General features: G+C 54.0%; 1 protein-coding gene across 1 annotated transcript; it reads right to left on the reverse strand.

The window, feature by feature from the left end:
• Nucleotides 1-3,316: 3,316 nt before the first annotated feature.
• Nucleotides 3,317-6,969, reverse strand: KAZALD1 (Kazal type serine peptidase inhibitor domain 1). Its single transcript, XM_036828853.1, has 5 exons — nt 6,822-6,969; nt 5,846-6,414; nt 4,541-4,701; nt 4,313-4,460; nt 3,317-4,128 (listed from the first exon to the last, which is right to left on the reverse strand). The coding sequence occupies exons 2-5, from the start codon at nt 6,360-6,362 to the stop codon at nt 4,034-4,036; spliced, it is 921 nt and encodes a 306-aa protein (XP_036684748.1). The 5' UTR covers nt 6,363-6,414; nt 6,822-6,969; the 3' UTR covers nt 3,317-4,033.
• Between the last annotated feature and the right edge of the window lie 4,347 nt (nt 6,970-11,316).

Genomic DNA, 11,316 nt, shown 5'->3' on the forward strand with positions numbered 1-11,316 from the left:
ATCCTGTAAACATACATGTATATAATTAATTCACATGCACATCTTAGAATAGAATGTAAGGGGACTTCCCTGGTGGCGCAGTGGTTAAGAATCCACCTGCCAATGCAGGGGACACAGGTTCGAGCCCTCGTCCAGGAAGATCTCACATGCCGTGGAGCTACTTAGCCTGTGCACCACAACTACTGAGCCTGCGCTCTAGAGCTCACGAGCCACAACTACTGAGCCCACATGCCACAACCACTGACACCCACGTGCCTAGAGCCTGTGCTCTGCAACAAGAGAAGCCACTGCAATGAGAAGCCTGTGCACCACAACGAAGAGTAGCCCCTGCTCGCCGCAACTAGAGAAAGCCCGCGCGCAGCAACAAAGACCCAACGCAGCCAAAAATAACATAAATAAAATAAATTTTTTAAAAAAAGAAATATTTGTTGAAAGAAAGGCAAATAATAGAACAGGTACTTGCAAATAAATGTATACATACAGCTATATACACATATAACAACACATCCATATATACAGTGTTTATGTACACACATACATATATGTACCTACATGGTTGTCTACATACATATACCTGCATTAAGATAATCTACATACATAACATATTGTGATGTACATACATATATATACATACATGTACACAGTGCATGTAGACACACATACACATAAATAGTATGAACATATTATAGATATCACATATATACTACATATACATGTGCACCTTCACATACATATATGAATACAAATCAAGCACCTTTTTACTCAAATTTTTCCAGTCAATTTAACTGTCTCAAGACCCTAAGCCCAGGTTTGGCTGCTACAACCAGAAATAACCACCAGATGGCACTCTTTCACCACTTCCTGTTCTCCCAAGTGTTGCCAGAGGTGTCTCCAGACATGTCTCTCTCCGCCTAGGCCCAAAGCTTGCAGAGCCGGTGTACCCCAGGCACTGCCCTGTCCCCTACCTACAAGACTGATGGGCTTGTCCTTGGTGCCCAAAGCCTGCAATCTCTGCCCTCTCTGAAATCAGATTCATCCTCTTGGGCCTCCAGGCTTCTGTTGGAGAAGTGGACTCCCCCTTGGGGCTCCAGTTCTGCTCAGCCCTCAAATCCACACACACATACACACACCCCGTTCACCAAAGAGCTAGCGGTTGGGCTTCACCTGGACTCCCTTGACTCAGACCAGCGCGGCTCAAGGACCCTTCCTTGAAGCCTTTGAACTAACAACGAGCAACCAGCTTCAGTGGCCCTATTCCCCATAATGGCCCAAGGAGTGAGTCGGGGTCATTTGGACACTTGTAGCACCTACACACCGGTACACACAGCCCCCTTTGGCGGCTTACTCCCCACATCCTGCCTGGGACGCCCAGCCGGGTCAGCCAAAAGCTGGGAGGAGAGTGACTAGGCCCTGGGATTTAGTACCCTCGGCCTGGGAGCGGCTGGTCCCGGTTTAACCCTTCCTGCCCCGGTCCAGTCTTGACTTCAGAGCTCGAAGGAAGCGCATTTGCTCATCTTAGGCAAACTACTTAAAATCCCGGAGATGGGGGAAGTAGGATGGGGCAGAGCCTCTCCTGCCTCCAGACCTAGACCACTGCGAGTCAGCTCTACTGGAACCTCATACGTCGGGTGTGAGCAACCTAGGACGAAAAACGCGAGGAAGGCTTGGAAACCCGTGGGGAGGCGAAGCCGGGAGTTCTGGCAGCAGCTCGGCTTCCCCCTCCACCTCCCCTCTCCTCCCCCGGGAGCGGCGGGAAATTATTTATTAAACGCCGCCCGCGCTCTCATTTATTTGCGGTGAATAATCCTCGGCATTGCAGCGCGTTTATTAAACCTTTCCCGTCCCAGCAATTCTTTAATAATAAATCGCGTGTCACTTTCCAGCGACGTTATTAAAGCCGGTCCGCTGGAGCAGGTGGGGGGGGGGGGTGCACAGCAGGGGTTCCTCCTATTCAAGGCTGTGGGGCCTGAACCTGCAGCACCGCGGAGGGAGAAACTGAGGCTATAAGGAGGCTGCACCTGAACATCCTGTAAAGTCTGCAAAAGTGATGGAGGAGTACGGGTTCTGGGGGACGCGTGTGACCCTCTAGGATCGTGCGGAGCCTCTGCTTTGCAAGTGGGCGCGGTAGGATCGATGGGCCCGCCAGGGGGCGCCTTCGAGCCCAGCTGGCTGGGAGTCGCCAGCGAAGAACAAGTCAGGGGCGGATTCCCTGGCTGCTGCGGGACCCAGACCCCAGTCCCCTCAGTCCCCTCTTTCAGCGCAGAGCAGACCTCCTTCTGGGCCGGACGCTGAACGGCCTGACCCTCCTGCCCCCACCATACCGCTCACATCCCTATCCCTACTTTCGCGGTCGACTTAGAATTCGCCCCAAGTATCCAACCCGCTCGAGCTGTTGAGTGCTGCTCCTGGAAACTCCGGACTCCATCCAGGACTCGGCAACGAGAGCCGTCCTCTGGCTTAGCCTCTCGACGAGTCCTGAGGTTCTGCGGGAGGGGCAGCCAAGCCCTTGGGTTGGGGTCCGGGCCACGCCCCTCCCAAGAGGCCGGGCTCCCTGCGTTGGGCCCCAGAGGACAAGCTCAGACACCGAGCCAACTGCGACTTCTCCCGTTGTGTGGCGCCAGGCTTCAGGTGGAACCCAGGCGCGTAGGAGGCCTTCGACACCCACAAACGGGGGTCTTGGCCTCGCCAACTTAAGCTTTCATTTTCTCCTTTAGTCAGTCAATAAACACTACGCCTCACCAGTGTCCCTGGGCTAGGTCAGGGGAATGTGGAGAGAGATTTCGGGAGCGAAACAGTACGGCGCTGTGAGGGACCTCCAGCCAGAGAAGACATGTCACAGTTGGGGCAGACGAGAAAACAAGCTTACCATGATTTTGTCTGGGTTCGGCTGGGAAATGGGTGGCTTCGTAGGGAAATCCTAGGGTGCGGCCCATACATGTGACCAAACTTCTCCCCTCCTCCATCCAGTTTATGCTTTCATACTGGGTCCTACCCACATAGATCTGGTTTCTCACTCTGCCTGGGGAGGGGACAGAGGGGCAGGCAATCTATCTCTAGACCAGCCCCAATGGAGTGCAGACTGGGGGGATACCCTCCCTCCCAACCAGATGGCTCCAACCTTCCTGCCTGGGGCGGTGGGAGGCCCCAGCTCAAGCTTCCTCTACATCTGGCAGGCATGTGCTTAGAGAGCAGGACCTACAGCTTCTGGAAGCCAGAGTCCTACTACCCTGGGAGGCCTCCCGGAGAAATGCGGTCTCTGTGTGCAAATCTGCATGAACCATCTGTCTCAGTTTGTTCATAAATCTTTATTGCGTGCCTACTGTGCCTAGTCTTGTGCTAGGCATCGTCCAGTACAAAGTGGTATAATATATGGTACTGCCCTCATGGAGTTCCCAGAATGACAGGAAAATCAGACATGCCCAAATGCCCATCTTACTGCACTGAGCTAAACCACGCTCCATCGTGCCTTCCTGGACAGCAGATGGCAAACAGCAAAGAGGATTGCAGTTAGTACGTGCAATTGGGACTTAAAAAGAGGGAAATTTTCTAGAAGGTGAGTTTCGAGAAAGGGTAGACTGAGGTTAGGCAAAGACTGGGGACTAGGAAAATAACAGCAGGAGCTGTGCAGAAGGGCAGTCAGAAGACTAGCTGAGCAGAGCTGGAGGGAGGGCTGCTGGAAAGTAGAGGATCCTGGTGTCTGCACCCCTTTGTGTCAGCTCCCCACCCCTACTGCCCACCCCCCACTCAGCCTAGAGACCAGCAGGCAGCTATTGCCTAATGCCTGGTTGGTCCACACAGGAGACTGTCCTGGCCAGAGCACCTCCTGCATGGGCCCCTCTGCATCCCACCTCCCCTAGTCTCTGCCTCTCTCCTTACCCTCCAACTTTTGTCTCTCCCACCACCATCACATCTCCCCTACTAAGGGCATTAAAGCAATCTGTGAAGGGGCCCTGCTCCCCCTTTCCAGATCTTTTCAAGAGCAGGGTTGAAAACTATCCCCACTCACCCACCCCCATGGGCCATGGCTCTGGACCTAGTAGTAATCCTCGGCCTCTTCACTCTCAGCCTCCTTCTCAGGAAACAGGTGCAGGAATGACAGCTGGGGGATGCCTGTGGAGTTCAGCTGGTCTGCAAACACATGGGGACAAAGGAGAGAGAACAGGAAAGAGGGCTGTCAGTGCCCATGTATCCCAGTCTGTGAGAAAGCCATGCTTGTGTGTGTACCCACATGCATATACACACATGGACACACATTCAAGGGCATGAATCCACCACCTTCCCCCAGCCCCCAGAGCTCAGGGCTCTCCCTTACCCAGTGTGAGCACTGTCAGGCTAGCTGGGGCCTCAACCTGGCCGAGGGCATTGCGGGCCAGGCAGCGGTAGATGCCCTCATCGCTAGGACGCACAGCCTGGATCTGCAGCCAGCCCGTCACCTCAAACCTCTGGGGTCCACCCCTAAACTGGAGCCAGAAGGAGTCAGCAGCATCGTTCTAGGGGGACCGTGGGCTGCCCCGGGGAGGCCTCTGCTCCCTGTCCCTACCTGCACAGAGATGTGGGGGTCATCCCCTGGCAGCTGAATGTCCAAGCCGTCCTTTCTCCACTCGATGGAAGCCATGGGGTAGGCAAACACTTCACAGCCAAAGATCACATCCTGCCCCGTCACGTTCCAAATGTCATATGGGTGTGACACAATCTGGGGCTCTGGGGGTGGAGATAGGAGGCCTAAGAACAGGATGGCACATCCAGCCCAGCAAGGACCCCATATACAAACCATTTTGAATGTGTTTGTGAGGGAACACATATATGCTGAAGTAAATACACATCCATAAACATGACATGACACATACACAAATGTAGCTGCAGGTACACACAAGGGTGGGAACACAGTGACAGAAATGCACAGGCAGACAAGATGCACAAACAAGCACAGAGACCCACACCTCAGCTTGGCAACCACACTCTGTCCCTGATTGCTCCCCTGTCCTCATTCCACCCTCTAGGCCCCTACCCTGCTGGACTTGTAAGCAACACCTCCCTCCCCCACACCCTCCCCCTTCTCTAACCAGGTCCTGCTGCCAAAGGCCTGAAGATCAGCCCTTCCCCCACCCCACCCTGGAGGGGGGGGGCAGTCCACGTGGTAAAGGCAAGGACACTGAAATCAATCTGGGCAGCAGGCAGAAAGCCTGGGGTCGTGGGGGGGACCCTCCCGCAGAGCGTTTATTTTCCCAGCAGCCCCAGCCAAGCCAGACCCCTCAAAGGGGCTCAGGAAGTGAAGGTTACTAGAGCTGCCAAAGAAAACTTGAGGCTTGAATAGCCCTCAGCCCGCTGGGATGGGGGAGGAGGAGCTAGAAAAGCCCCCCTGCTCCACTAAACCCTAAACGCAGAGGAAAGGGGAGCGCGGGAAGAGGCCCGGAGACTAGGTTAACTAAGCACTGGCTCTACGGAGCCGCCCAAACGAAACCTGATTGCATCTCACAGGAACCCAAGTTTCCCTGCCTGAATTCTAGTGGTCTGGGCAAAGTCTGAGAGTCTCTCTTCACTCTCTCAATTTTGAGGCCAAGCGTTGGCTATGTGCCTGCTCTCTCAGAGGGTTGGTCTCTGCCAGCCGGGTCTGGAGCTTTCACGCGCCCCAGCGCACGCTGCTTATTGACAAAGCTCCGGGCCCGCACCTTCAGGCATGGCTTCTGCGGACCAGCCCCGAGAGCAAACTCTTATAATGGACTCGAGGCCTCCCTGGCGTCATCTTTTTCGCTCCGCTGGCCAGAGACCAACGCCGTCGGGGACCGGGGAGCAGCGCCTTGAGGAAACCCAAGTGCCGGGGGTCGGGGTCGCGGGCCGTGCGTACCCGATTCGCAGGGCCCTGGGTGCGCCACGGTGAGGTTGGCGTCCGGCCGAGCGCGGGCCGCCTCCTGCAGGCGGCAGATCTGAGCGTAGGTGCGGCCGTCGGAACCGCAGAGAGGGCGCTGCGAGCGGCAGGCACACAGCGGCTCGGGCACCTCTCCGCGGCTCAGGTCGCCACCAGCGTCCAACTGGCACTCAAGCTGCTCGCCGCAGCGCCCGTAGAAGTGGGCACTGGGGTCCAGGTCGCAGAGCTGGCCCTCGAGATTGGCGCATTCCCAACAGCAGCCGCACGCGTCGCGCACCCGGCCGGCCAGGCAGCCCCGCGGCGAGGCGCACTCTTCTGGCCGGCAGGGAGCGCAGCCCTCGCCCTCCGCCAGCAGCCGTAGCCAGCCGCGCCGCAGGTAATCGGGGCCTAGGGATGGCCGCGCGCCAGCCGGGGACGGCGTCCGCACCACCAGGAGTAGCAGCAGCAGCAGCAGCAGCACGGGCAGCGGCAAGGCAGCTGCGGGCGGCTGGGGCATGATTAGCTGGAAGCCTTGAGAGCACTAGGGGCTTCAGCGCGTGCGTGGCACCCTGCCGGGGAGGGAAACCAGGTCAGGAGGTCAGAAGCAACCTCCTTGTTACTCGTACCAACTTGGACCCTAGCACTGCCCCCTCCCCTGCTACCTTGGAGTCAAGTGTCGAAGGGTCATAGGAGGGGTCATCCAGTTACACTGGGTGGTAAGTGATTGGGCTGTTCTTGGGGGTTGGGGAGAGGTGAGAGGAGGGAGTGATAAAGCTCAAGCACACGCCCGCACCACCACTACTACCACCACCACCACAAACCATCCAACTTCGAAGCTTCCTGCCCTAGAGATGGGTGGGAATGGATGGTCCCAGGAGGAAGGAGTTGTTAATAAGGGTGGAAAGGGGGTGGGGCGGGGGAGGGTGTGTGTGTTGGGGTGGGGGTGGGGTGATGCCCTGGGGCCCAGAGCGCTCACCTGGTGTCCGGGACTATGCCCCTCAGAGCAGCCGTGACTCCTGTCCGAAAAAGCAGGCAGTGGAAAGGAATCGGGTGGGCCCGCCAGCCACCTCTGCTCCGACTTGAGAATCTCTGACAGAGTCCACGGACTTGCACTCAGAGAGCAGCTCCTCCGCCCCCTCTCCCCGCCCCTCGACGTTGCATACCCCACCCCCTCCCCTAGTTCTGAAGCTGCCAATTTTATGCAGCCGCACGGGACCCTCCTGGGCCACTTCCCCCTAGCCTGGTCCAAACTCACAGTAAGAACAGAACAGCAGTAACCGGACACCCAAGCTGGGAAAGGACTAGAGATGGGGTGGAGTGCGGGTTCGGAGTAGGGGATGGGAGGGTCGGGGGTAGCTGGGAAGTTAGAGTTGGTTGAAAGGCTAGGCCCTGTCCCATCTGACTTTACAGTCCCATCCGCTAGAGCAGCTGCAAAATGACAAGGAGGTAGGAATTCTTGTGCCAAGTCGGGCGCTCCTGCAGGGCAGAGCCAACCAACGTCTCCCCGCAGCCCAGGCACGATTGCAGGCTTGTTCACCCCGCTTCCCCACCAAGTCGCGGACCAGAGACTCGGCGTTTACTTCTGCCTCCTCACATCTGGCATCCTCCTCCCTCCCCACATCCGGCAGGTGCTTCAACCCGAGGAGGAGCCGGGTGATTATAGAGGTCCCAGCCGACCGGCGGCCCCTGGGAGAGGTGGGCGGGGCGCCTCCCCAGTGGGCAGCGCTCCGGGTCAGAATTACAGGTTATGGTTGCTAGGCCGTTAGGGCCAGAGGCATTCGGTCTCGAGGCCGCCACCGGCGCCACCGTGGCACTTTGGGCTGGGGGCGGGGAGGAGAACATTCCTGGAGGCCCGCCCTCCTCCGTACCGGGGGCCTGCCAGGCCCCGCCCCGGCCTGCCCTCAGCGGCTTACAGAAACCGCGCTGCAGTCCAGTTTGTAGGGGGCGGAGACTGAGCTTTGCAGCCAGGGAGGGGACATTATTCAGTCAGGCTCGGTCCGGAAGGACCTGGCCCGGGTTGGACACCGGCCTCTCCATCAACCGCGAAGTTGGGGGCCGGGCCTCGGCCTCTGGACCGCCCAGGAGGACTGGCTCCGCATGCGCACCGGGTGCCGGGGGAGTCGAGCTCTCGGAAGCGGTCAGAGACTCTTTCTCCTGACCTGAACGCAGCCAAGCCCCTTCATTTAGGGGTTCCCTCGAAGGGCTCTACTGAGGTGGGCGTAGCCAGATACACAGTCACCCTAGTCTCTAAAACGCAGAAGAGTGAAGGGAAGCAAACTTCACGCGAGGTCTCGTAACTGTCGCGAGAGTCAAAACAGGAAGGAAGTCTAGGAATTCAGAACAGGAAAAGCCCGCGGGTTTTAAATCGGAAAAAGAATGGGTGGAGCCCGGTAAGGCTGATAGTTGTGGGTAATTCCTTGTCCTTGGCCCTGGGGGGCAACTGAGAGTGTCGACCTGGGGCAGAAGTGAACTGTAAGAGAACTGCGGGAAGCCCTGAAAAAAAAGGGGGATGGGGGACTTGAAATTGCGGAGCTGACTAATGGAGCCACCCAAGGACAGGTCTCTGGCTCTGGTTTACAAAGTACCATGAGGGCTGAGATCGATGTCCGGGTTACAGAGCGGAAGCAATACGGGATCTCTTAATGAATTGTTACCGGCTTCTAAAACCAGGAGCCAATATTTAAATAACAAACTCAACAGATCTAGAAACTCTTCACTTAGCCACCTTGTTGTAGCCGGTTGTTTACTTTCAGTCTCTGCTGTGCTCTTTGCGTCTGGTATTAGGAATTGGGACTAACTCACCACTGTATCTTGTGAACCTAGCCCCTCTCCTGGCAGCACAGTAAATTGTCGGTAAATATTTGTGGATTAAATGTGAAAGACTTTTCCTGAGTGTAAAAGTCAAGTTTAACGTGGATTTTCGGAATCGCGGACGAAGGCTGGCTAGACAGGGAACGAACGCCCTCTGGTGGTCTTGCGGTTGGTGACGAGAACAGGACCATGCATACAGTAGGCACCGAAGTTGTTGACTCTACAGGAAATCTTCTTTTATTAAGTAAAGATTTGTTTCAGGAAAACTCCACATATTGTAAAAATACGTTTAGAAGGGAATTTTTTGCATAAGACACAATTTGAAAGTTTAGATACTTTCCCAGATCCCCATCATCTGACACTTTATCCACTAAGGCTCCAAAACACATTCAGTAACATCTATTCGCATCGTAAATAGTAAATAAATAAATAAATTTAATAAATTTTCATACTCATACTTTGAAAATGTTGACTCAGTTTGACCGGATCATGCAAAACTGTTGGGCCACAGGAAAAGGATTCTCTTAATTCAGATGATGTGACTACTGCAAGGAAAGAAGCCAGGTGGCAGCATCCTTTGCATCGGCATGAGGGAGACTAGATTCAGGTGAGGAGGGTGAAGTTAAAATTTGTTGAAGAACAGATAATCCTGCCTCTTTCCTCTCCTTACTCTTTCCTGTAGATGCTTGTACTGAAGAAGGAATGGGGTATAGAATATAGTTTGCTTTCCACTGTGAACCATAGCCTGGAGTTCACGGTTATCATACCTTTACTTTCTTTCAGCCACTGACCCATGAGATAATTGTTAAATATAATGACAGAATGAAATGGGTCCTAGACAAATGAACAACATAAGATGAAACAGCATAAAGGATCAGTTTGGTAAGAAATTACTTGGGAGGACCCACACATTCTAACCTGTCACTTCTTGAACCCTATTTTGACACAACTAGTGAAAATTATAGGGTTGCAACTTTGGAAAAAGCAGAAGTGAAATAGATGGTCCAGATTGACCCGTTAGAAATGGATACAGAGGAATTTGTGCTTCCAGTGAACATTAGAATCAGTTAAGTCAAAAAAGTCTCAACATAAATAATTAAGATGGAATACCTTGTAGCTACCTACTACGACAAATTGGTGAACTCCATAAGCAGCTCCAGCCTACGTTATACTTATGGCTCCCAGAAAAAGCATCAGTACATCAAATTGCAGGGAAATATGTTATTGACTCTGCTGGGGTGATGTGCTCAACAGGAATTAATTACGTGGCTGAGGCCTGACCAGCCTGGAGCGTGTCTCCCCTGCAGCAGGTGCAGTCGATGCCCCACCCATTTACCATTGACCACCCCAAATGTTACCTGCAGACAGTTCCTGTACCATCTCATGGGTCTCTTTACCTGAGGGAGTCCTCTGGCTCCTAGAGTGAACTCAGCTAGCAGGGCAGTCTAAAAATGCCACAGAGTTAACTCAGGAGCAAGCCATAGCCAGCGAGGCCCAGGAGTTGGAGGATAAATACCCCTGCTTCCTTTCCTTTCAGTGGAATAATTCTGTGCTGTATTCTCTCCAGGCTTGCAGAAGGGCTCCCCCTCACTGATGCACCTTTTATTTACTTTTCCTCCCTTTTCTCACTTCCCCTCTCCTTCACTGTGTTTTCTGGGATAACCTCCCAAACAATCCCTGTCTTAGGCTCTGCTTTCTGGGGAATCAAAATTAAGATAACCTCTGTAGAGGGAGGAGGCCTTCCGTCTGAGAGCCCTATCAAGACCATATGGACCAGGAAAAGTTCTTGGACCCCAAACCACATTTGTTAGTGACAGTATCCTTGCTTACATTCCACTTTCAACCTTTGCTCTTAAGACATAACACAGTTTAGCGTTGGCTTCTGTGGGGAGTTGGGCAATAGGTTAATATCCAAGACTCTCCTGAGCTGGCTGTTTCCCTGAAGCCAAGGAAGAAGCTGGGAAATGTATGCTAGAATTCCAAGGAAAAAATGGTGGGATGCTTTCCCAAGGGCTGATGGAAAATAGAACTTAACAGTAAGCCAGGAACTACTTGGTGTTTAGGCAACCAAATCACACAGAGAATCCTAGACTCCAGGAGAGCATCAGAATATGGTAAGTATAATGCTGAGCAGAGAACAACTGCCATCTCTGTTCAGTATGGGCAATTCAGTACTATCAGAACAAACATGTTAGAAAGAACATGGGCTTCCCTGGTGGCGCAGTGGTTGAGAGTCTGCCTGCCAATGCAGGGGACGTGAGTTCGAACCCTGGTCTGGGAGGATCCCACATGCCGCGGAGCAGCTGCGCCCGTGAGCCACAGTTGCTGAGCCTGCGCGTTTGGAGCCTGTGCTCCTCAACAAGAGGGGCCGCGATAGTGAGAGGCCCGCGCACCGCGATGAAGAGTGGCCCCAGCTTGCCACGACTGGAGAAAGCCCTCGCACAGAAACGAAGACCCAACACAGCCATAAAAATAAATTAATTAATTAAAAAAAAAAAAAGAAAGAACATGGGCTAGAAAGAAGAAACATGAGGCTCAGCATAAACCTTTGAGCATGTTATTGAGTCCATAAACCTTAAAAAAGAAAAAAAAGGGGCTTCCCTGGTGGCGCAGTGGTTGAGAGTCTGCCTGTCAATGCAGGGGACACGTGTTCGAGCCCT

Source organism: Balaenoptera musculus, chromosome 16, assembly GCF_009873245.2.
Source record: "Balaenoptera musculus isolate JJ_BM4_2016_0621 chromosome 16, mBalMus1.pri.v3, whole genome shotgun sequence".
NCBI lineage: Eukaryota > Metazoa > Chordata > Mammalia > Artiodactyla > Balaenopteridae > Balaenoptera > Balaenoptera musculus.

What these genes read in the sequence shown, in the direction of transcription:
- KAZALD1 (XM_036828853.1), bottom strand. Translation starts at nt 6,362, where the DNA reads ATGCCCCAGCCGCCCGCAGCTGCCTTGCCGCTGCCCGTGCTGCTGCTG. An exon ending in CCCAGGGCCCTGCGAATCGG is followed by an intron (nt 4,702 to 5,845) that starts GTACGCACGGCC and finishes CTCCACCCCCAG; the next exon opens with AGCCCCAGATTGTGTCACAC. An exon ending in CCTGACAGTGCTCACACTGG is followed by an intron (nt 4,129 to 4,312) that starts GTAAGGGAGAGC and finishes ATGTGTTTGCAG; the next exon opens with ACCAGCTGAACTCCACAGGC.